This window comes from Onthophagus taurus, chromosome 2 (genome assembly GCF_036711975.1).
Source record: "Onthophagus taurus isolate NC chromosome 2, IU_Otau_3.0, whole genome shotgun sequence".
NCBI classification, from domain to species: domain Eukaryota; kingdom Metazoa; phylum Arthropoda; class Insecta; order Coleoptera; family Scarabaeidae; genus Onthophagus; species Onthophagus taurus.
This window is the reverse complement of record NC_091967.1, coordinates 2564160-2591209: the sequence shown is the minus strand read 5'-3', so window position 1 is coordinate 2591209 and position 27050 is coordinate 2564160. Positions and strand designations below refer to the sequence as shown.

The window sequence follows — 27050 nt, the reverse complement described above, 5'->3', positions numbered from 1 at the left end:
TTTTATATTTGAAGTAAAAATTTTTGAAAATGGTTATAAGGGTTACAAATTAGGGGTAGTTTTTTGTTTATACCTCGAAGATGAAAACTGCCATCGTAACTGTGGTATTGTTTTTTAAAAATCTATCTATCGATGTTCCACGAGGTAAACTACCCTCATTTTCTTTAAATAATAAATATAAAACTACTAGATAAATAAGATATTTTATTTATTTATGAGTTAAAAAGCAACTGACAAAAAAAAATAGTTCAATATACCAAAGAAGTTTATTCTACATTACTAATTGACGTTTTTTATGTTCAATGTTAAATTTATTCTTTCATTAATTTAACACTTTTTTCCTATCTTCTATAAAATTCCTTTATTAATAAAGGAAAATTAATGAAAGAATAAATAGAAATTCTCTATCACATCATTAACATTGTTAAGTTTATTTTTATTCTACATAATGTTGCCAAAAATACACCTACCAAAAAAATTTTGGCACAATATTTGTTTTTTTAGTGCCGCTTGCTAAAGGTCATTTCTCAAAATAGTTTTTTCTAGTATAAAAGAACGTGTGCCCAGTGGGTAGATTTTAGTTTCAGAGCAACTGACAGAAGCAATGGTTACAATAAACCCAATAAACGTTTTAAATTTGCTAATGACAGTTTTTACTGTTATGAATATTCCCCAGACTCCTGTAAATGAAGCAGAAGTTAGTTTAAAAGAAAATATACAGCGTATTTTAATGGAAAGTATGGAAGACTACAATATGCAAATTGAAGACGAAACTGTATTAATTTTCGATTCATCCAATGGCATCAATGACGGTCAGCAAATTATTGAAGACCAGGATACAACTGACAGGTTTGTAGAAGATACTGATGCTCATTGTCCATTGAAGGATGACATCGACTACGAGTACAAATTAGAGGCGGTAAATTACTGGACAAGTGGGAAGAAAGGTTATTTGAAACTAGAAACCGTAAAAAACAAATACCGAAAAGTAACGTCAAAGACCCAATTGCACAGATGGTCTAAATATATTGAAGAAAGAGGGACATACAAAGAAAAATTAGCAGAAATTACCGAATTTGTAATTAATCAAGCGAGAGCCGCCGTAGATAATAAATTGCCACTACATGATATTGATATACGCAGATGGGCTATACAAGCTAGAAATGAAAAGAATTTATCTCCTCAACTGTTCAAAGCATCTCATAGCTGGGTGCAACGTTTTAAGAAAGCAAATCGGTTAGTAAGCCGAAAAATAACAAAATTTCTATCCCAAAAACAAATTGGAAATGTTGATCGAGTAAAAACTTTAGCAAAAGATTTCGTTAAAGAGGCAAAGCTACAAATCCAAATATATGGACCTGAAAACACCTACAATTCGGATCAGAGCGGTTTTAACTTGGAATTCCATTCGGGAAGAACATTAAGCGATTTAGGAGTTAAAACCGTAGAAAGTGTGGTCCAGTCGGTGTCATCTACAACGCACAGTTACACAATTCAACCCGTAATATCTGCTGATGGGAAACTTCTTTCTCCACTTTTTATTGTTTTAAAAGAACCCTCTGGCAGCTTTGGACCGAGGGTAGCAAATACAATGTTTAAAGCAGACAATATATACGTTTTGGCATCAAAATCTGGAAAGTTAACTTCAGAACACATGAAAAATTGGCTCCAAAATGTATATTTTCCAAATACTGGTTCTAAATCATTATTATTATTAGATTCTTGGAGTGGCCATTGTCCTGAAGTTATTAGTGAAATAACTCCATCAGGTACTAATTTTAAACATTTATCTATACCTGCAGGGACAACAGGTCAAATACAGCCCCTAGATGTATTTGGTTTCAGAATATGGAAAAATTTTATTAGAAGATTCTCTGATCAGATTATTCTTTACCAGTATGATGTCAATTTACATCAGAGGGATAACATATTAAAATTGCAATCGTTGACGCATAACCAGTTGGCTTCCCCTCGGTTTATAAATGTTTTTAAATACGCATGGTTTGCAAGTGGCTATATAGAGGAGAGACCAGACCATTTTGAAAATCCCGTGGAAGTTTGCTTTTCGAGTGAGAAGCCAACGTGTGATATCTGTGGGGATATAGCGGTCATAACATGTGCATGGTGTAAAAAATCCTTATGTTTAAAACATTTTTTCCACGACTTTCATTTTTGCCAACACTACGTAGAATAAAAATAAATTTAATATTGAAAATTAATATAATACATAAAAAACGTCAATTAGTAATGTAGAATAAACTTCTTTGGTATATTGAACTATTTTTTTTGTCAGTTGCTTTTTAACTCATAAATAAATAAAATATCTTATTTATCTAGTAGTTTTATATTTATTATTTAAAGAAAATGAGGGTAGTTTACCTCGTGGAACATCGATAGATAGATTTTTAAAAAACAATACCACAGTTACGATGGCAGTTTTCATCTTCGAGGTATAAACAAAAAACTACCCCTAATTTGTAACCCTTATAACCATTTTCAAAAATTTTTACTTCAAATATAAAACAAACACAGTACCAAATTTCGCCGTAATCGACAAATAACGCCCGGGATAGAATTAATTTTTAAGGGGGTGGATAACCCCAACAACCCCTATATGGTGTATTATGCCTTATTTTACACTAAACATTTTATTGTGCGACTAATTTACGGTTTTGTTTAAAGTATTTTCAAAATACCTGACAATTTTATCACATCATTCTTACGAAAAGTGCTTACATGTTAACCCCCGTAACTTCGCTGGGGTTGATCTAGGGCGAATGGGAAAAAACCCTTAACTAATATTTTTGAACGCACTAGAAGTATACTTAATGCCGCCAAAATCGATAGGGTGGTTTTTAAATAATTCCAAAAAAATAGGGGTAGTTCGCCCTTTTTAACCCTCTGCTATATGTGTGACACATCAAAAGAAAGCTCTTTTAAAATGAATATCAGTTACAATTTACCAAATTTTGATAGCACTTTTCGTTTTCAAAATATAAGTGAAAACGTACTTTTTCTCCAAACTTTCAACCCCTATAACTCGCCCCAGGGGCTTTTACCGCACGTATAAAAAAATGTGCGAACCTTATTTTGGCCCATTCTATGACTGTACCAAATTGCATCGAAATCGGTGAGACACAGTTGTGACACTTCCCTTGTAAGACAATGTTCGGAAAATGTTTTAATTGTTTTTCTATGCTAAAATTACAATTAATGTTAATGTAGTAGATCGATGGGCTCAGAAAAAAGTCTCTCCCATAACGTGAAGAAAAACATACCGAGCAATTTGAAAATAAAAAGTTGATAATCGCTTGAAATCGAAGATGGCGTTGGATTTAGAATGTGGATGTATTGCACATCAGTGTATTCAGCAAAACAGTCTCTATCTAATGACGTGAAGAAAAATATACGGAGCAATTTGAAAAACAATAGGTAATAATCGCTTAAAATTGAAGATGGCCTTGAAAAAAATTTATTTGTAGCATGAACCATAGTATTCATCAAACCATTTCATTTGATGCCTCGGTCATGAAAATCGGAATATAAATGACAGAGTTACAGCTTGGGGCGTTTTTTGTGTGACACCCTGTATAAAAGTTCAAATTTTTCAGTATGTGACACTTGGGAGCCATTCTTTATTAGTCAAGTAATCTTCGGCAAGCAGTATCTAATCTTCTGCAATAAAAATCTAATCTTATGCATTACTGAAGCAATATGTGGTCTTCAATAAGCAACAATCTACGTGTACTCTTCTTCTAGCAGTACCTATTTTTTTTTCAAGTAGTATCTAATCTTTTATTAGTAGTATATATCTTCTGTAATAAGAATCTCGATTTCTACAAGTAATATCTAGTCCTTTATTAGTAGTTTCTAGTGTTCTGCAATAAGCGTACACTTTTTGACAATATTCAATCGATACACGATCTTAATGAATTAGTAGTATATTGTGTAGTCTTCTGCATTATTCAAGCAGTACCTAGTCTTCTTCAAGTAGTATCTAGTATTTTAATAGCAGTATCTAGTCTTTTGCAATGATAATTTCGTGATTTTCAAGCTGTCTGTACTCTATTATTACCAGATTAAAGTATTTTGTAATGAGTATTCAATTATCAAATAATAAATGTTATTTAGTTTAAGCAGTATGTGATCTTACAATTAGTCAAGCGATAAACAGTATACAGCAAATCTAGTCTTTTGCATATTCAACTAATATGTGATCTTCTTCAAGGTGTCAAACAGCGTATAGTCTTTGATCAACATTTAGATTTGTTCTTTCATTAACAGTATCTATATTTAGACTTCAACAATGAGAATTTTGTATGTTGTCTATTATTAGCAGTACCTTCATTAAGCAATATCCAGTGTTCTTCAAGCAATATGGAGTCTATTCCAAGTAGTATCTTTTATTAGCATATTATGGTCTTCTCCAATAAAAATCTTGTCTTCTACAAGCAGTATCTTATCTTCTGCACACAAGTGGCAAAATTTTGCACAATGACCAAATTCTTGCATTAGCTGGATCTTGTAACCTCTTAAGCTGCGACAAAGCTGCAATTGCTGTGTACGAATCAACTCAATTTTGAACTCCTTACAGCAGCAATTACTACTTTTAACTAACTACTATTCGCTAATTGCCGCGATTAGTATATTGTGTAGAGCAGCACTTACGTTTCTGCAAGATCATCTAGTCTTCTGCATTATTCAAGCAGTACCTAGTCTTCTTCAAGTAGTATCTAGTATTTTAATCGCAGTATCTAGTCTTTTGCAATGATAAATTCGTGATTTTCAAGCTGTCTGTACTCTATTATTACCAAATTCAAGTATTTTGTAATGAGTATTCAATTATCAAATAATAAATGTTATTTAGTTTAAGCAGTATGTGATCTTAGTCAAGCGATAAACAGTGTACAGCAAATCTAGTCTTTTGCATATTCAAGTAATATGTGATCTTCTTCAAGGTGTCAAACAGCGTATAGTCTTTGATCAACATTTAGATTTGTTCTTTCATGAACAGTATCTATATTTAGTCTTCAACAATGAGAATTTTGTATGTTGTCTATTATTAGCAGTATCTTCATTAAGCAATATCTAGTGTTCTTCAAGCAATATGTAGTCTATTCCAAGTAGTATCTTTTATTAGCATATTTTGGTCTTCTCCAATAAAAATCTTGTCTTCTACAAGCAGTATCTTATCTTCTGCACACAAGTGGCAAAATTTTGCACAATGACCAAATTCTTGCATTAGCTGGATCTTGTAACCTCTTAAGCTGCGACAAAGCTGCAATTGCTGTGTACGAATCAACTCAATTTTGAACTCCTTACAGCAGCAATTACTACTTTTAACTAACTACTATTCGCTAATTGCCGCGATTAGTATATTGTGTAGAGCAGCACTTACGTTTCTGCAAGGTTCATCTAGTCTTCTGCATTATTCAAGCAGTACCTAGTCTTCTTCAAGTAGTATCTAGTATTTTAATAGCAGTATCTAGTCTTTTGCAATGATAAATTCGTGATTTTCAAGCTGTCTGTACTCTATTATTACCAAATTCAAGTATTTTGTAATGAGTATTCAATTATCAAATAATAAATGTTATTTAGTTTAAGCAGTATGTGATCTTAGTCAAGCGTTAAACAGTGTACAGCAACTCTAGTCTTTTGCATATTCAAGTAATATGTGATCTTCTTCAAGGTGTCAAACAGCGTATAGTCTTTGATCAACATTTAGATTTGTTCTTTTATTAACAGTATCTATATTTAGACTTCAACAATGAGAATTTTGTATGTTGTCTATTATTAGCAGTACCTTCATTAAGCAATATCCAGTGTTCTTCAAGCAATATGGAGTCTATTCCAAGTAGTATCTTTTATTAGCATATTATGGTCTTCTCCAATAAAAATCTTGTCTTCTACAAGCAGTATCTTATCTTCTGCATACAAGTGGCAAAATTTTGCACAATGACAAAATTCTTGCATTAACTGGATCTTGTAATTAACTCAATTTTGAACTCCTTACAGCAGCAATTACTACTTTTAACTAACTACTATTCGCTAATTGCCGCGATCGGTATGCCAGTCCAGTCAAATCTTTTAGGTTCGGATAACTTCATACATGATGATGTGGCTGCTCTTGCAAGTATTTTTGTCTTATCGAAATATATTTTATGGTATCGTTATTGACCTTCTCGATGCTTCAATCGTCTCAGTCTCCGGCCACTCTCTTCAAAACTGGTGATCTTCATAGCTATAAGACCCTAATAAATCTGTGCAATACAATCTAAAATATCTCAATAAATTGAATCATTGAAACTAGATGGCTCAAATCTAGTATCCTTTATGGTTATTTCTAACGTTATATCCAGATTTGCTGCAATTATGGTTTATACTACATTAAGTTTCGCATGAATTACTCTTTTTATCGCGATATGCTTAAATCGTTACTCGTTAAACCATCGAATGTGTACTTTGAGCGGTTTATTACCTTTTCAAAGTTTTTTACTCATTCTTACATTAAAAACAAATATTACAAAAGACCATAAATTTTAAATATTTAATATTTGATCTTGACCAATTTTTATACTCTTAAGTTAACTCCTGTCAAATATAATTAATATTTTCAGCGGGGGGTTCTTAGTAATTGCACATATACAATTTTTTTAATAAAACTCACTATTCAAAGCTGAACCTTTAACAATTTTTTTAATCCTTCTTCCGATCCCACGGTATTCTGCATAAGGTCGTTAAAATCATCATGTATTATACATGAGGTACGGGTCTTGAGAACCTTAACTCTACTTACATGAGAAGAAGGAGTACGACAAAGAATGAACGCAGAGAACGTAACATGTCGGATTAAAAACGAAAAAGAAAAAAATGACTGGAAAAAACTTGACACCTTGCAAAGACGAAGAAGAATAAGGAAAAAAAACGCAGACGTTCTTTTCGGATCGTTATTGTAGATTGAAAGCGTTCACTCTCGAAAGATACAATGGGAAAGGTTGCTGGTAATTGGTAAAAGCGATCGAAAATTATTAGATTTCGTGTTTCTCCGGTAGAAGGGGAAAAACGATCTTGAGAAAGAGAGAACCAAATCTAATCAAAATCTTTAAAATGCACAAAACGTTTCATTCGAATTAAAACACTCATCAAAAAATTAACGCGAATCTCACAAATTACAATTAGTTATTTAAATTATTATATAATTATATCGTTAATTGTAAGTTCTCATAAAACTAAAACTTAAAAGTTCATTCATAACCGGGCGATGAGTCATCGTAAGTTCGCCCGCTCACGACGAAGAAAAAGTTTTTAATCAAAGAACGAGCGAGACGTAGTAATAGCACAGTAATAGTAAAAGAGAACCAAGACGAAGAAGTCGAGGGGTTTAATGTCAGGTCGTTGATCTTACCTTCTTTTTTGTTCGAATTTTTTGCTTTTAACATTAATCTTTGTATTAAATCGTGGTTTTCTTTACAAGTCGTAGTATTTAGAAATGAATGGATTGATTTGGTTTGAACGTTTGTTGCAATCTCTTTCGCGATTTTTATTTTGTGAAACGTTACTGACCTGGAACTCGACGGTTCTTCGGTATTTTTGGGTGTGTACCTTCTCTACTTGGTTATGACCTGATTTGTTTTCTGGGTATATTCAAAAGGGTATTTACCTTTAGCGCAAAAATGAATCAGAATTAATCGCCTAAATCAAAATGAAGTAGTTATTAATTAGTAAATTAGTTTAATTAATTAAATTGAATCACATACTTGTTAATTAAAAGATTCTTATTGATTGGAATTTGCGAGACCGTTATATGAAAAGAAGTGTGCTATCAAGTAGACCCCTTTTTAAATAAAACCCTAAAAGGTGCTCTCCGCTTCGGCAAGGCGCACTTTCACGTCGTGTGATGTATTTATTCGGGTCGCGTTTCCCCAACGTGCACAACGGGACAACAGGATCACTACTTATCCGATGGAAAAACTTTTTATTTTCAAAACCACCGAGGAAGAGTAACAGCGGTGGTGGGCTTCGATTCTTGTATACGAGATAATTTGCGGAATCGTTCAACCGAAACCTGTTGTTTAAATGTTTGACCCTGTCAAGTCGTTTTTGGTCTTTAACGTTTGAACCCGAACTGAAAACGAAGGAGGAACACAATTTTAAATTGACGTTTAAACGGAGAAAGTTAAAACTAACTCATTTCGTTGATCTTGTGATTTTGATTAATCAAAAAGGAGCACTTTAGATACACGTTAATTTACATGGAGCGAGAAAAAAAGTGATTTTCGTTTTGTTACCCGAATGCTAACTAGAGTGTGATAGATAGGAACGTTTAGATACTTTTTAAAATGGATTTAATTGGTTATTTTCACGATACAACTATGTGAATATAATTCTTTCTTAATTAATAGTTGATTGTTTTTGTAAATTAGGCGAATTTTTTAAACGGCAGCTTTTAAATGTCAAATTCAAACTCATATTCTTGGAAAGATTTTTATCTTGTCAATTAGAATTTATTGGATATTGCAAGTATTCGCGCAGAAATCGTAGAAAATTAAGTTGAATTATGTGTTTCCAATCAACTTTAGCATTTAATATGACCATTTGACGCAAATCGTGTCTTAGAAATCGACTAATCTCGCCTGGGAATGTCTAAATATCATCTCGGTTAAATGTCTTAAATCTCTTAAAACATCTTTAAACGTCGTCGTGTGGCGTACGGAATAGCATTTATAGCCAGTTAGAAGAGATGGTGAAAGTCGTCCGGGCCTCATTTATTACTATTATTTTTTTATTATTTAACCCTTTGTGTCCCAAGAAGTCAAACATTTTGAAACTTTGTGACAGAATTAAAACGCTATCAAAATACACTCAGTAAAGGCCTTTGGAATAAAATTTTAGCAAAATATGCATTCCCCCTATTTTCGCATAGTCTAAGTGTCAAAAAAGATGCTAATTCAAAAATTCCTGGAAACCGTGTTTATTGAAATTAAGAAATAAAACTTATTTTAAATTGAAGCTTGAAGCTTTCTGTTTAAACCGATGTATAACAATAGATGGGTTGAATTAAAAAAATATTGAGAAAAAGAGTATTGAGTAAAACTCAATAAAGTAAGTAAAGTAGTCAAAAAAGATGCTAATTTAAAAATTCCTGGAAGCCGTATTTATTGAAATTAAAGAATGAGACTTATTCTAAATTAAAGCTCAAAGCTTTCTTTTTAAAATGATGTATAATAATTGTTGGGTTGGATTGGAAAAATATTGACAAAAAACATGTTGAAACAAAACTAACATTTTCGTATAACCCAAAAGTGTCAAAAAAGATGCTAATTTAAAAATTCCTGGAAGCCGTATTTATTGAAATTAAAGAATGAGACTTATTCTAAATTAAAGCTCAAAGCTTTCTCTTTAAAATGATGTATAATAATTGTTGGGTTGGATTGGAAAAATAATGAGAAAAAAAATGTTGAAACAAAACTTACATTTTCGTATAACCTAAAACTATCAAAAAAGATGCTGATTTAAAAACTCCTGGAAGCCGTATTTATTGAAATTAAGGAATGAGACTTGTTCTAAATTAAAGCTCAAAGCTTTCTCTTTAAAATGATGTATAATAATTGTTGGGTTGGATTGGAAAAATATTGACAAAAAACATGTTGAAACAAAACTAACATTTTCGTATAACCCAAAAGTGTCAAAAAAGATGCTAATTTAAAAATTCCTGGAAGCCGTATTTATTGAAATTAAAGAATGAGACTTATTCTAAATTAAAGCTCAAAGCTTTCTTTTTAAAATGATGTATAATAATTGTTGGGTTGGATTGGAAAAATATTGACAAAAAACATGTTGAAACAAAACTAACATTTTCGTATAACCCAAAAGTGTCAAAAAAGATGCTAATTTAAAAACTCCTGGAAGCCGTATTTATTGAAATTAAAGAATGAGACTTATTCTAAATTAAAGCTCAAAGCTTTCTCTTTAAAATCATGTATAATAATTGTTGGGTTGGATTGGAAAAATATTGACAAAAAACATGTTGAAACAAAACTTACATTTTCGTATAACCTAAAAGTGTCAAAAAAGATGCTGATTTAAAAACTCCTGGAAGCCGTATTTATTGAAATTAAGGAATGAGACTTATTCTAAATTAAAGCTCAAAGCTTTCTCTTTAAAATGATGTATAATAATTGTTGGGTTGGATTGGAAAAATATTGAGAAAAAAAATGTTGAAACAAAACTTACATTTTCGTATAACCGAAAACTATCAAAAAAGATGCTGATTTAAAAACTCCTGGAAGCCGTATTTATTGAAATTAAGGAATGAGACTTGTTCTAAATTAAAGCTCAAAGCTTTCTCTTTAAAATGATGTATAATAATTGTTGGGTTGGATTGGAAAAATATTGACAAAATACATGTTGAAACAAAACTTACATTTTCGTATAACCTAAAAGTGTCAAAAAAGATGTTAATTTAAAAAATTCCTAGAAGCCGTATTTATTGAAATTAAAGAATGAGACTTATTCTAAATTAAAGCTCAAAGCTTTCTCTTTAAAATGATGTATAATAATTATTGGGTTGGATTGGAAAAATATTAAGAAAAAAAATGTTGAAACAACACTTACATTTAAAAGAGTCAAAAAAGATGCTAATTTAAAAATTCTTAGAAACCATGTTTATTGAAATTAAGGAATGGGACTTATTTTAAATTTAAGCTCAACGTTTTCTTTTTAAAATGATCTGTAATAATCACACTTAATAACCATTTATCAAAGAAATACCTTCTTGAACAACAAAATTCAACAGCACCACTTTTCACTAAACTTCTAACCTCACATCTGGATGAATAAGTTTAAAGTGTACCTAAAAATCCTACAGTGCGGAATGCGACGTTTTTTATACAGATTATTTCTTGTATACACTTGTATAGTAGAAAGTACCGACAGCTCTAAATACGCCGAATAGATAACTACAGTTTAAAATGAGTGTTTAAAATTACCGGTACTTTAAAGTACCGTCGGGACACAAAGGGTTAAATAAAAATTTGAAACATTTGTAAACCCTACAGACTTTATAACCCCGTAATTGATTACCTAGATCTTGTCCTAACTCTCTGTGTTAAATTGATCTGATAGAAATGTATCAATTAATCAATGAGAGTGTTTAAAACAGCTGTAACTAAGTGAATTTAGTGAAAAGCTTAAATAAGGCGCAATAAACTTTGACAATTTAAATTGTTGCACGAGAATTATCACTGTTATTTCTCGGCTTTATCAGGTGAAGTTGTAGATCTTTTGCGGACGAGGCATCACAGTGTATGATATTTAATATGATACCAATTATTGTAATTTGATACTTTCAGTTATCTACACTATGTGCTGGTATTAAATGTGTCCTCGGCCGCAAGTGACCTTGGGTTGGGTTGGGTTTTATTAATTTTATTAAGCCGAGGTAGGTAAGGCCGAAATATTACACTGCGGCCCACTTTTACCATCCTCCTGATAAACTATCTAGAGGATAGTTGCCATGGTTACGGCTCATTGGTTAAGAGCTGGATTTATCTATCGGATAAATTTATCAAGAGGTAGTAAAAGTGGGCCTGTGTGATGTTCAATATGATATCAATTGTAGCTCCTCGGCTGCAAGTGATCTTGTCTTATCGTTAGTTATGGTGAAAAATACCATGTTATTTTATTAAGTCAAGGTCACTTATGGCCGAGGCGCCACATTTAATATCAGCACAGTGTTATACCTCGACGGCGGCCAACCTCGGCTTAGGATGATAAATACGATGTTATTTTATTAAATCGATGTTGCTTGCGGTCCATTTTTTTTAAGTTTTCACTTTGTATCAAAATCGCAGACCACAATTAAATAATTTCGAAAAACGTAAAACTTAACTAGATGATGAATCTTTCTTCGTGTTGATACCGCGCAATCGTTAACGAAGCCTTTTAGGAATCACGCAGAAACAATTAAAAGTGGTAAACCACAATACATTAGCTTTCGTTGTATCCAATCTTTATTGGAAATGGCTTCTCCTTTCGATGACATTTTATCCACATTTTCTTCTCAAACGGAAATATTTAATGTATTTATTGGTACTCATCTTAAAAGAAAGAGTTCTAGTTTCAGATTTTCTAACTCTCTTTTTCTCAAATATTTTAAATATGGAAATTTTATTATGTTATTTACCAGAAATATGTAATCAAGTATTATAATTTAGTTACCAAACAAAAAATAGTATATTATTATATGAGCATATAATGAGGGCTATTATTCACGAAGGTTAAGTTTATGTCACCAGCGTAGCGAGTGGCATAATTAACCTGAGTGAATAATAGCTCATTATATACGAGTAGAATACTATACTTTGTCCACGATTATTAAAATTGATTCCATAAATTTATTTTTTAAATAAATTTTTGAATAAAGGTTAAACGTCAATGTGACACAAATTCAATGTTACTAACTGTAACCAACTTCACAACAATTTGTCAAAATTAAGTGTCAGTTTTATAAAACGTCGTTTTCTTTACGAAAATTAATTAATTTATGCTTAAATCATATAAAAAAAGGAATTTGTTTAGGTTTTTTTAATGTCAAACATTTAGAAACTCCTAAAAAATTGAATTAAATTGACGTTTTTTGAACGTTTTTTTTTCACTCCGTGAATAATGACAACCATTTTGTTTTAGAAAACTCATTCATAAGGTATATATTATAAGGTAGTCGTGTACAAAATTCTTATTGTTTTAGAATAAATGTAAAACGAATAAAATAATAGAATAAAATAACTTTTTTTATAATATTCCTCCAAAATCTAGTTTTGTCGAAAAAATTAAATTTACAGTTTCCTGTAAATTACGGGTTGGTATTTAAATTAGGCGGTATTATTTTTCTGGTATTTAAAAACAAATAATTATGTTTATTACACCAACTGTTAATACGGAAATATTTAATGAATTGCATTGTTTTGGATTGGAGAAATATGTTTTTTTAATTTTTAGCAATAGTAGCGTAATTTACAGGAAACTGTAAATTTAATTTCTTCGACGACCCTAAAATAAGAGTTTATTTTTAATTTTATTCTAAAACAATAAGATATAAACCTGTCGAACCCTATATTTTTGTAATCAGAAAAAAATAACGAATTTAATAAGCGAATAATCAATGGTTATTTCCATTTAAAAAACGAAAATTGTGATAATATTTCAAAATCTAAAACCGAAAAAATGTTTTTGACTACGTCATCAAATTCTCTGTTTATTTCAGTTCAAGATCTCTCTTTATTTAAAAAAAGGGATCTAGACATAAATAAGCCACTTTTTTTCTAACTCTTATAGTTTCCGAGATAGCCTATTCGGACATCGAATTTGAACCACCCTATACAGGTGGCTCCATGTGTTATAATTGATAATAGTATATTAAAAAACAAGTTTCGTAAGACACGTTTGAAATGCACGAATTCAAGTTGAAAAACGAGTAGTAAAGCCACGAGTTTTTTAATGAATGAGTGCTTAAGTCTTATGAAACGTGTTTTTTATGCTATTTTTTGTAATTCGCGTTTTTATCCTTATTTTTTCTCAAAAATAAAATAAATTTTGACAATGTAGGAAAATAGGTATGTAGCAGTTGGTAACACCGTAACACTTGAAAATAGAAATTTGAATTGACAATTAGAAACTGTCAAAACACAAAATGTATTCACCTGAAAAAAAATGTTTGATGTACACTTCCCAAAATAAGAGAAATTGCTCAGTGTTCAATATCTTTATCATTGTGGACCTTGTATTGAAAGTTAAGAACGTGTTTAAACATCCATAGACAAACATTGTCACATTGACAACTAGAAAAATTAATGACCCAATGTCACCAACTTGAACTGATTCCATAAAATGTTACTAAAATCTCATTACAGCATCGGATGCTGTAAAGACACCCGTTTGAGTACTGTAATAGCTTTCATTACCGTCGCGAATTACAAAAAAACATTTATACAGCATTAACAACGGATCTTGGAGCGCCTCGATTTAATAAATCGACATTGTACTCTTTCACTGCAAGTTAATCCCAGCTCGCTTGCTTTGTAAGATGTGCTATCTAATATTGTGTTGATATGGTGTCGATTATAGCACTTCGGCATTATTAAATAAAGGCGTATACTCTCTGTACAATATCCAGGTTGTTACTCTTGATAAAACAGCTATTGGATTTTCATTTCTTTTGTAATCTAGGGTCCAGGGTTGCATAGTAATTTCTGCCACCTTCTTAGGTTCTTAATAAAATGACTTACGCATTAGTTCGATCTTTCCTGCCAACACCGGTATCTCTTCCCGATTCTGTGGTCGGCTGATTCCTTTGGATTCCAAGCTGCAGTCTCTTTTGACTTGACACTTTAATTAAGTCATAAAGCTTCCTATCTATCTGCACAACACACCGATTAGAAAAAAATATTAAAAAGCGATTAAAAAGCCACGAGTTTTTTAATGAATGAGTGCTTTAAGTCTTATGAAACGTGTTTTTTATGCTATTTTTTGTAATTCGCGTTTTTATACTTTTTTTTAACAAAAATAAAGTAAATTTTGACAATGTAGGGAAATAGCTATGTAGCAGTTGGTAACACCGGAACACTTGAAAATAGAAACTTTGAATTGACAATTAGAAACTGTCAAAACACAAAATATATTCACCTGAAAAAAATGTTTGATGTACACCTCCCAAAATAAGAGAAATTGCTCAGAGTCAATGTCCTCATCATTGTATTCGATGCTAAGAACGTGTTTAAACATCCATAGACAAAAATTGTCACATTGACAACTAGAAAAATTAATGACCCAATGTCACCAACTTGAACTGCTTCCATGAAATGTTACTAAAATCTCATTACAGCATCGGATGCTGTAAGGAGTCTCATTACAGCACCCGTTTGAGTACTGTTATAGCTTCCATTACCGTAGCGAATTACAAAAAGTACTCTTTCGTTTGATTAAGTTATAAATATATTTTGATGCAAATCATTACTTTATTTTGTAAATGTTTTGAAGTAATTAATCGAAAGCCAAGGTTGATTGCATTAATTAATTTTTTTATAAATCATTTTAAAGTAATAACTTAATAATTTGGAAAATATTGCACAATAAATTTAAAAAAAAATGAATATTTTGACAGGATAATTTTTTAATTAATTACTACCGCAATAAATGGAAATTTTATAATCGCTTCCTCTCCACTTTTTACTTTGCCTCCACTTTATTTTTAAGCGACAGGTTAGTTGTTATCCCACCTTGAAAATATTTTATAGTAAGTACTTTTAGTTGAATGAGCGAGTGAGTGAGGGAACGAAACGAACGATCGACGAAACAGGATTCAGTTCGGTTTTGAACTCGGTGCGGTTGAGACGTGTTGACATTTTTTGCGGTGTTACAACATTAGTTTTTGGGATTTGATGAATTGAGGGGTTGCAAATTTACATTTTTTTATCAAAAAATAAAATGAGGGGAATCGATTGGATTTTGGGGTTTTCTTAACAAAAAATATAAGTCATTTTTTTTGAATAACGATGGCTGAGTCATCCGGTTTAAGTACTTTGGTGGACAGTTGGGGGGACTATGGTATCGAGTTGGAATGTTTGCAAGGTAGTGAAGGTGAGCTACATTGAAAAAAAATACCTAACATTTTTTAGGAAATTCGTTTTATTTTTTGATGCGAAACAATCCTTTTTTAATTAAATATGATGATAAAAATATTGTTCTAATAGAGTAGCGCGATAAATTTACGTTGGTTTTTATTATTAGATAAGATTAATAACCATTCCTATTGTAGATGATTTATCTCGATTTTTTTTGCCTCTTTTTTATTTATTTTGATATTTATTAAATTATACACAAAACAGTTATTTTTCTTACACCTTTAAAGTGAAAGGTAAATTAATAACACTTAAGAAACATTAACTTTTTATATTAAAAAAATAAATTAAAGTTTATGTAAATTTGAGCTGATTCATTATCTAAAATTAGTGATAAAAATAATGAGGAACTTTTTCTTTAACGATTTTTTTTCTTGTTATTTAAATATTGGTATAACGGAAGAGACTTCTCCTTATATAACATTAAAAGTAGCCTCCGGCTACCTTATTGTATGTTTGTTGCAGTCGGCTTGTATCTTGTATAGCCTAAATTTCACTCGAAGGAATTCTATGCACAGTTGCTATTGAGGTCGTTTTCATTGCGTAACGTAGAGTTACTCGAAAATTAATGTTCAATTCGACTCCGACAAGTTGATGATGTTCAAACATTTTTTTCTTTAATCGCTTTTTTTATAGTATAATAAATTTTTGTACTATTGACCCAATCACGCCAGAAACGAATTACAAATTACACTTTATACCCTTTATAGATACAAGATTATTAAATTTTTTTATTCACCTCGGTGAAGTACTTGATGATTTTTATCTCTCTCCTCTAACCTATTGTACTTTAACACTTTTTTAACTAAATTTGTTTTTATATTTTAATCGATCAATTTTGTAATTAAATAAAACGTAATTTATTTTATTAGATTTGGTTAAATTTATAGATAAATAATTTAAAAATTATATAAAATATACAGTGCGTAGCAAAAAGATTTATACGATGGATAAAATGCGGTTTTAAGTGGGACCTACTTAGATATCCAACTTAATGTATTCAAATAGAAGTGATCATTTTGCAAAATTACATAGAAATGCTATTAAAACGAAGTTTCCTTGTAATTAACATGTATTAATTCCTTTTATATACTTCCGTTTGTATAAACGTCGCAATGTTGAGAGAAACTGGCATCTGAAAAGCGTGTCATTTGAAAATATTCTACTCATGTTACATTAATACATGGCTAATTAAAAACAGAAGTGATCCAAGAAACACTTGGTTATTATTAAGACAAATTATTCCAATGATTCATTTAAAACAGCTAATTAAAAAAGATTATTTTGTTCTTTTTCTAGTTATTTCCACATATTACCTAACAATTTAATTTTTTTACTTTTAAATTAATTCTGTGTGCCAAAGAGATGTTTATATTAGAAAGTATGTGTTGTAAAGGTTTAAAAGTTCGCAGTAATACATAGAAATGAAAGATGTATTAAATTCCTTATGGGGATACATAAACAGTTAATACTTGCGTTATGTTACATTCCATAAACGCAATATTAAATCCATTATCTTTTAAACTATTATTTATAGTCAAAGAACAATCTGATAACTGGTTCGAACCGATTTAAGGCAATTAATAAAATTAAAGTGAAAAAGGAATTGTATCTTATACTTATTACACACTTATTGGATGAATTAAGAGTAGTAAAAATAGAACCTATTAAATTTGGTTCATGCTGCCTTTCACGTTCAACGATTTTACCTTTTTGCTTTAAAAAAATGTTCCCATTTATCGTCTCTCATTGCTTGACGTGCATTTATAATGTATTTCTTTCCCATTTCAATTTGAATACTTGCTAAAACGTCTCTTAAGACGGCTGGTAGTGCTAGTTAGCATAAAATATCACTATGATACATATTTTTATTGAACTAAAACTAGAACTAACACTAGATCTGAAACTAGAAACATTCGGACGCACGGCTAAACCCCATTTTTCTCGTTCTAGCTCTAATATTAGTTCTAGTGACAGTGCAAGTGTAAAACTAGAACTAACACTATACCTAGAACTAGAATCATTTGGGATTAGCCGTCTTTAGAGACGTGCGGCTAAGCCCAAATGATTCTGGTTCCAGGTATAGACTGGTATAGTATTAGTTGTACATAGTAAGAGTGCTAATGTAAAACTAGAACTAACACTAGACCTAGAAAGTGTCTGAAGACGCACGGCTAAACCCGAAACTTTGTAGTTTTATTTCTAGTGTTAGTTCTAGTTTTAATTGTTGTACAGTGCTAGATTGCTGTATATTTTTATTGAACTAACACTAGACCAATAACTAGAATCACCCGGGTTTGGCCGTACGTCTCTTCAGACGGCTAAACCCAAATGTTTCTAATTCTAAGCCTAATGTTAGTTCTAGTGCCAGTGTAAGTGTCAAACTAGAACTAACACTATACCTAGAACTAGAATCATTTGGGATTAGCCGTCTTTAGAGACGTGCGGCTAAGCCCAAATGATTCTAGTTCCAGGTATAGACTGGTATAGTATTAGTTGTACATAGTAAGAGTGCTAATGTAAAACTAGAACTAACACTAGACCTAGAAAGCGTTTGAAGACGCACGGCTAAACCCGAAACATTCTAGGTTTAGTTCTAGTGTTAGTTCTAGTTTTAATTGTTGTACAGTGCTAGATTGCTGTATATTTTTATTGGACTAACACTAGACCAATAGTTAGTGTTAGTTCTAGTTTGACACTTACACTGGCACTAGAACTAACATTAGGCTTAGAATTAGAAACATTTGGGTTTAGCCGTCTGAAGAGACGTACGGCCAAACCCGGGTGATTCTAGTTATTGGTCTAGTGTTAGTTCAATAAAAATATACAGCAATCTAGCACTGTACAACAATTAAAACTAGAACTAACACTAGAAATAAAACTACAAAGTTTCGGGTTTAGCCGTGCGTCTTCAGACACTTTCTAGGTCTAGTGTTAGTTCTAGTTTTACATTAGCACTCTTACTATGTACAACTAATACTATACCAGCTAAACCCAAATGTTTCTAATTCTAAGCCTAATGTTAGTTCTAGTGCCAGTGTAAGTGTCAAACTAGAACTAACACTATACCTAGAACTAGAATCATTTGGGATTAGCCGTCTTTAGAGACGTGCGGCTAAGCCCAAATGATTCTAGTTCCAGGTATACACTGGTATAGTATTAGTTGTACATAGTAAGAGTGCTAATGTAAAACTAGAACTAACACTAGACCTAGAAAGCGTTTGAAGACGCACGGCTAAACCCGAAACTTTCTAGGTTTAGTTCTAGTGTTAGTTCTAGTTTTAATTGTTGTACAGTGCTAGATTGCTGTATATTTTTATTGGACTAACACTAGACCAATAACTAGAATCACTCGGGTTTAGCCGCACGTCTCTTCAGACGGCTAAACCCAAATGTTTCTAATTCTAAGTCTAATGTTAGTTCTAGTGCCAGTGTAAGTGTCAAACTAGAACTAACACTATACCTAGAACTAGAATCATTTGGGATTAGCCGTCTTTAGAGACGTGCGGCTAAGCCCAAATGATTCTAGTTCCAGGTATAGACTGGTATAGTATTAGTTGTACATAGTAAGAGTGCTAATGTAAAACTAGAACTAACACTAGACCTAGAAAGCGTTTGAAGACGCACGGCTAAACCCGAAACTTTCTAGTTTTAGTTCTAGTGTTAGTTCTAGTTTTAATTGTTGTACAGTGCTAGATTGCTGTATATTTTTATTGGACTAACACTAGACCAATAACTAGAATCACTCGGGTTTAGCCGTACGTCTCTTCAGACGGCTAAACCCAAATGTTTCTAATTCTAAGCCTAATGTTAGTTCTAGTGCCACTGTAAGTGTCAAACTAGAACTAAAACTATACCTAGAACTTGAACCATTTCTCCCTAAAACCACTAGACTAACCCGATACTTTTTATATACTTTTTAATATTTTATTAACACTATTTCTTTCTTTTACTTTGGACAGGTAATTTTCTATTTATATGTTACATTATAAAGATAGACAACCAACATTACACCTAAAAAAAAATCTATTTTTTTAAAATCTCATTATTATTGCTAATAATTGTTTAAAATCTTCATAAAATAATTTATAATTTTAATTTGTTTATTATTATTAGTAAATAATAAGTTTCGAAAAATATAAATTGATGTATTTAGGAGGAAAACGAAAACAAAGTTATCTATTTTATCGACATTAATAACTCGAAATGACAGTTTCATATCAATTTCTAACCTTAAAATTGCTATAAAAAGTCAAAAAATTAAACTTTCTCTTTTAATTGTTTGTTTCAAATCAACTTCCACCGGATTTAATTAAAAAATAAAACTTTAAAAAAATAATGATAATAATTTGTGAGATAGAAAGCATTCTGGAAGACTTTTACTTTCCAAAAAATTAATTCACATCGCGATAACAATATCCTTTTTAACGATTTTATCTTAACTCTAATATGTTATTTCCTGTTTGAAATAATATCTCGTTTTGGTGTGAAATTCTAACGGGAAAAATAACAATATTGTTTGAATTATATTTACTGAGCTCATTTTTTTTTTAGTTTATTTAAATTAAATTATCCAGATTCTTCCCAGAGACAGTTAGTTTTTTTTTATTAATCCCGTTATAAGAAGGATTTAATCGTAAATTCAAATTTATAAGGTATTGTAGTCTAATTTAAAGTATTAACGGTTTAGAATTTAACCTCATTTTAAACAATATAATCACATAACCTCACAAAACTCAATTTTTGACAAATTTTATTTTATTACAGATTTACATTTAGCGGCTGAATTAGGAAAAACTTTATTAGAACGCAATAAAGAACTTGAAAATTCGTTGAAGCACCAACAAAACATTATCGAAGATCAATCCCAAGAAATTGAGGTTAGAACGTTAAATTAATTTCATGATTTATTTACAATTTATTTTAATTTCAGTACTTAACCAAACAAACCGTAGCATTAAGAGAAGTAAATGATTCCCGTTTAAGAATTTACGAACAGTTAGAAGTAAATATTCAAGATTTAGAGCGAGCTAATCACCGCTTGGCTGTCGAAAACGCTTCCGATCGAAAGCACATTAAAAGTTTAACTTCAAATATTGAAACATTAGAGACAAAATGCGAACAATTACAAAGCAACATCGACGAGTTAACGCTCCAATTGGAAGTGGAGAGGCGAAAATCTCAACGAACTCAACATTTTATTCAACGTCAAACGTCTTACACTGGATTTACCACGACCACTAATAAAAGAAATGAATTAATTGAAGATGCCACGAAAGGAAATGAATCAGATTCAGAAAATACACGAATAAAAAATGTAATTTTATTTAAAAAAAAATTTTTAAATTAAAATTTGATGTTGAATTTCTTTTATAGGAAGAACGTGTTATTGGAAAATCTGATAAATGTCAAGAAACTCAAACAACGCCAAAAAAAGAGGAGAACAACGAAGAGGGTAAAGAATTGGAACAAATTTCCCAGTTAATGTCTCAATTGAGGGAAAAGGAAACGCAATGTGCTCGGGATCAAAGAAAAATAACGGAAGTTGAGGAGCAATTGGAGATTATGCAGGAACAGAATAAGATTTTAGAGAGGCAATTGAGTCAGTACCACATCAAAGACGAAGAAATTAAGAGTGTTCAAGACGAATTGAGTTCTTTGGAGGAAGTTAGGTGAGTTTAACGTTAAATTTATAAATTAATTAATTCTAATTATCTTCTTTTGTGGCAGAATGGGACAACTTTGTAGTAAATGTTTAGGGAACATGAACGGTGACGACAACATGTCATTGAGTGCTTGCGACGATGACGATTCCAGCATGTTCGAAGCATTAAATGAGCGTTCACAATTCCGGACATCTTATTCAATAGACGTCCAGGTGAGAGAGAGACTTCTTGTCCGTAGCTTGGGCTTTTTCAGTTTATTACCGTGCTTTTTGTAATTTTCTTTTTGGTTGTTTGTCTATTTCTTTCCTTTTGGTTTTTGAGGTGCTTTGTACATTTTAGCAAAATAAAATAAAGGTTAAAATAAAAAGAAATTGTGAAGTTATTAAATTTTGGTGTTGAATGTCAAATTATGGGTTACATAACCTATTTTTAAAGTGACGTTTATCATAACCTCAAATTATTTATTTTATTTTCAAAGTGACGTTTATCATAACCTCAAATTATTTATTTTATTAAAGGGTTTTTAAGATGTTTTTAAAGAATAAATAAGAAATTGTTTGTTTAGCTTTGCTGTTTAAAGAGTGCTTTTAAAGAATATGGCTTAATTAAAAATTATTGATGAAAAAGAAAATATTTAGAATATTTTTGTTGCTATAGACGATAACATTACTAATGTGGATGTTGAGAGGTTTCCAATCTTTATGGCCTGGTCATAGCATTTTTTCCACTTCCGCTTATACTTTTAATAATAATAAAAAAAGGCGCGATAGCTTTAAGCGGTTAGTTGAGAAAGAAGCGATAACAAAGAGACGATTTCAACAATTGTTGTCGTCTGCACAGCCGCAAATTCCTTCTTTAACCGATACTTCAACAGAAGAACTTGTAGACAGCGAAATCACCGTTTTGTGGATGATGCCGGCAACAACGTTTTTATCATTGCTCATAGAATTCTGTTTATACATTAAAGATCGATATTTGATGCCAATTTTAGTTAAATCTTGGAAGTATTCATTCTTATTTGTTCATTTCTTAGTGAAACAAACCAAATAAAATTCATATTTTAAAGGTTAGATTTATATATATTTTTTACACTTGCCATCTAATATAATTTAAGTTTAAAAAACACTTTTAACAGTTTATTTTATACTAAAAGTACAAAGATTTAGAGAAAAGATTTAGAATTTAAAGAAAGAATTACTTTTAAATACAAAGTTAGTAGGAAAAGATTCTTTTTATCTATTTTTAAAGTGATAATTTAAGAAAGAAAGGGTTACATCATAATCAAATATCGAATATAATCATTTTTTCATAATTAGATATGAGTATATATCATAATTCACCCATAAAGTACAAAAAATTTTGAGAAATTTCTTTTTGAAGAAAAAGTGAGGTTAGGTTAATTTAGATTTAATACTTTCTGTTATAATTTTAATTTTGTTACAATAAATTTTAATTTTATTCAATTTATTTATTCTTTATCCTTTTTATTTTCGATTAAATTCTTAATAAAAACGAAAATGTAAGTAATCACCTAACCTACAAAAAAAAACTTAAAAAAATCTTTTTCTCTTCTTTTTTAAAGGACTACAACAAATCCTCAACACCAACGAGTCAAGCAAACAGCACATTATACTTAGATTTAGTTCAAAAATACCAAGCTTTATTAGAAGTTCATCGTATCCCGAAGAAACAACCTAACCTATCGTTACAAGAAGAACTCCAAATGTCGGGGGAATTCCAAAATCACCAAAACACGAAAGATACCGATGAAGAAAGTGGAAATTGCGATTGTATGAAACGATCGTCATCACAAAAACAGCGAAAAACACCGTTTTCACGAACAACCCCAACAGATTTTTCAGAAGCCGAAACAAGTTCTTCGGGATTTTGCGATGAAACATTTACAAAAGCAACTCAAACGGACGAAATGAGACTAAAACCTGGATCATTTTTATGTACAATAGGCGATGGAAATGATTGCATTCGTATTTATGACGATACAACATCTCCAATTGAAAGCCGTTTTAGAAATCGACCTGAATATAGGGAGTTATTCAAAGAAATTTTTGGCGTTTTAAATAAAGCATCGAAAAATAAAAGGGATGATGAAGGATTTTTAATTTTAGATGATGATAACGAAGAGAAAGTTTTAAAAGTTCCACCAGTTACACCAAACGTGGAACAACTTCCTGATTTCCCCGATAATTTAACTGATGATACTCAAAGCATCTTTTCATCTTCCAGCCAACAAGAAGAAGTTACTTTAATTGAAAACAACCCGAAATCGGAAGAAAACCAAGTTGACTCAAAACCACAATCGCAAACACAACAAAATGAACCTCAAGAAAGAGTTTTAACACCTTTAATAAGACCACCGTTGGAATCTATAACAGTTCAAGTTAATGTAAGAAAAAGATCTTCCTCTAGAAAGAAGAAACCGTACGCGGAACGTTCTGATTCTCCAGTAACTCATATCGTTGGGTCTCCAAAAGTGACTTTTTCGAATAAATCAAATGGAAGGCGTCGAAGGATGCTGGAAAATAAAGATGTTTGGAAAGGAAATACAGCAATTTTTTATAACAGAAGTATGCAATCTCCGAGTCCAAATCCTGATAGAAACAACGGTGGAACTTACAAATATGAACACGCTTTTGAATTTAAACCAAGTCCTGCATCACAAGAACTACATAAATTAAAAACATTGGAAAGAACATACGCTGATGTTTTAAGGAAAAAGGATAATAACGGACTTTGGAGACGACCCAATTAAAAGTATTCAAAAAAGAAAGAATTAAAAAGAAGCATTTTTTTTGTATATACGGAAAGTATTTTTTATCTTCTTTTTAATTTTTTTGATTTTAATTTGTATAGTATTTGTTTACTTTGTATTTTTTTCTTTTTTTTCCTCTTGTATTTGTGCCAATTTTAATTAATGAAGATGATAAAAATGATTAGAAAAAGAAAAGAAATTTAGCGATAATAATTATTTAAGCTATGTAAGAGATAACATTTAAAAATGATAAAGAAAAATACCTAGTGATTTGATTAAAATGAATACTCTGTAATTTTTATTATTTTATTTGTGAGGATTTATACGATTTTGAACTATATGATATTGAAGAATGTGAATGTTTTTAAAAATAAAGACGCGATTAAAATTAAGAAAGATTTTTAATTATAACCTTTTTTGTAAGAATCTGTAATCAAATTAACTCCGCGATGGTGAACGTCATGTGATAAACTCACCCCATCTAGCGTTAATCACCCATATTAATCTTAGTATTTTTGACATTTAAAAGTTGTGATAACATTTCTTCCTAAATTTATTGAATTTTACGAAAACAAAAGTTAAATTAACCGAGAAAACCATTAAACCATGGTTTTTAACCACAAGCTATTTCTTTAAAGTGTCTCTAAGTTCTTATTATTAAATGACTTAATAAATTATTGATAGATGGCGCTCATATATTTTTTTATAATTCAAATAAACAAGTGTCAAATTAAAAATCCTGTTTTTTAAGATGAAAAATTACGAAAAGTTTAATATGTTAGAATGTATATAACATTCTTATAACATTCATTAGAAAATAAAGATAATTTTATATAAATTTTTAGTAGTATAATTTTTAGTTATAGTACCGTAATTTACAGGAAACTGTAAATTTAATTTCTTTGACGACACTAAAAAAAAGTTTATTTTTAGCTTTATTCTAAAACAATAAGAAATACAGCACAGTGTAATTAATAATATAAAAATTAAATCATATTTTTTATAGTTATCTCAGAATTAGTGTGGAATTATTGTTTACATTCGAAAAATACAAATTTTAAATTAATTTTTGTTTTTTCACACAAAGTAATAGTATTTAAGTTTTTAAATATTATCCTTGTTTATAGATATACATATTGTAATAATTTTAACATTCTCTTAGTTCACCGAGAGAACATAACCTAGAATTTGTGACAGAGAGTTTTTTTGTTGGTGTAAATCTTATCTTAAACCGTTTTGTTTACTTCCAAATGTATCAATTATTATAGTTCAGCTCCTAAAGCACATTTTTCATCCATCTTTTGAGGTTTTAACGTTATTTTGAGAAAGAAATCCTTGATTTAAATTTGAATTTTTCTAACTTTACTCATTGTTGAAATTTGGCGTGTACTCCAATGTATGTCTATAAACAAGAAAAGACAACGTTGAATACGAAGTTTTATTACGTTTCATAAAGGAATAAGGGAGAAATCAACGAAAAAAGAATTAAATTTTGAAGGTTAATTCCGAGAAAAATCAAGAGATGACGCTAGTTTCGAAGCAAGAATTTTGAATTTTGAAAAGGGCGCGAAGCTAAGAGCCAATCAGAAACGAGGAAAAAACAGTTGGAGTGCCGGGGTATATAAGGAGATCGCGAACAGGGAGTGAGAGAGTCGTCGTCGGACCAGCGTCGAATCCACGTCGTCAGATAGAAGAATTTTTGAAGAGATAACCTCGAAAATTTAAGATAATTTTTAAAAAAAAAAGTCAAACCAACTTACAATATTAAAATAAAAGAGAATCATCCTACAACGTATTCCGAGAATTACCGATACTTCTTCGAGATCATCCAAGACCCTATTTCCGAAGAACAAACAGTGCAATTACCCGTAAGAAGAATCCTGTAGACAATCCAGAAAATTAGTTAGTGCCCCGAACACAAGAGACAATTCCATAATCCAGATACCACATTGAACTCCAATCCTTTCTTTTATACAGTGAGTCGGATGATAATTTTATTTTATTATTTAACATAACCTACAAAAAGAAAATTCAAAGAATCAAACTCAAAGAACAACTCACAAGAGTTTCCTATAATTTTGATCAATACTTACTTGTGTGTAAAGATTTATTAGTTTTTCTTGAATAACGTTCATTTATTTAATTCTATTTTTTTTTAATGAGTTTGATGACAACTTAAGACATCGGCCATTTGTTATTTTCAAAGAACGGTTCTAACACAGAGTATACTCCATATATATACTATCTTCTATATCGCTGACTAAGGCAGCAAAAGAGTGTAAACACTACAGTGCAGATATATATATATCTGTCTCGGTCGTGCCCCCGTCTACACAAGAGACATGCGTGAACACGTGGTGAGTACGCTTTTATCTTATTGGACGGTGAATTAAAAATTAATAGCAGCTGATGACCTTGATGTTTATAAAACACCAAATAAATGTTTGACATAAACATAACCTAAAATCTAATACAATAATGGCTTCTTGTTTTATTTATAACATTTGAAATCGACAAAATTGTCATGGTTACATAAAATTTGGTTTGTTATTTGGGTTGCCTAAACAAAAGTAAAGAATATAATGTTTAATGAACAACCTACATAAAGTTGATATTTAAAGCAATATTCAACGTCAATTTCACACAAAAGTACATATTTTCTAATTTATTTGATGCATCTACGATAATTTATAATTAAAGTCAACTATCTACAATAATTGCATTTCAAAGCTGCATAAAATACGCGCGAAACACTTCAAACTCTTAAAAATTTACGATTCGCGCAAGCGCCTTCGCGATATGGGGGCACGACAAAGACAAAACATATATCATTCCGTCTGCTTTTGATGGAAACGCTCGCCACTCATTGCTTAGATAGGGAGTCAGCGATATAGGAGATAGTATATATATGGTATACTCTGAGTATACTCTGTGGGT

General features: G+C 30.8%; 1 protein-coding gene and 1 long non-coding RNA gene across 7 annotated transcripts in view; one reads left to right on the top strand and one right to left on the bottom strand.

The window, feature by feature from the left end:
* The window catches only part of LOC111420810 (cerebellar degeneration-related protein 2-like), a 37912-nt gene extending 13403 nt beyond the window's left edge, over window positions 1–24509 (top strand). For 2 of the 3 annotated variants that reach the window (XM_023053852.2, XM_023053853.2), the window contains 5 exons: window positions 20445–20557; window positions 20611–20994; window positions 21054–21349; window positions 21408–21555; window positions 22926–24509. In XM_023053852.2, the coding sequence (XP_022909620.2) occupies window positions 20445–20557; window positions 20611–20994; window positions 21054–21349; window positions 21408–21555; window positions 22926–24113 (2129 nt within the window). In that variant the 3' untranslated portion in view covers window positions 24114–24509. Of the gene's footprint in view, window positions 1–15321; window positions 15637–20444; window positions 20558–20610; window positions 20995–21053; window positions 21350–21407; window positions 21556–22925 lie in introns of those variants that run through there. The other variant, XM_023053851.2, reaches the window with a different exon arrangement.
* Window positions 24510–25216: 707 nt separating this feature from the next.
* On the bottom strand, window positions 25217–26314 carry LOC111419882 (uncharacterized). Of its 4 annotated transcripts, XR_011642473.1 has the most exons (4): window positions 26207–26314; window positions 25874–26129; window positions 25358–25515; window positions 25217–25294 (listed from the first exon to the last, which is right to left on the bottom strand). It is a non-coding gene; the product is annotated as an uncharacterized lncRNA (long non-coding RNA). The 4 variants fall into 4 exon arrangements; XR_011642472.1 differs by lacking the exon at window positions 25217–25294 and having other exon boundaries at window positions 25308–25515; XR_011642474.1 differs by lacking the exon at window positions 25217–25294 and having other exon boundaries at window positions 25309–25515; window positions 25980–26129.
* Between the last annotated feature and the right edge of the window lie 736 nt (window positions 26315–27050).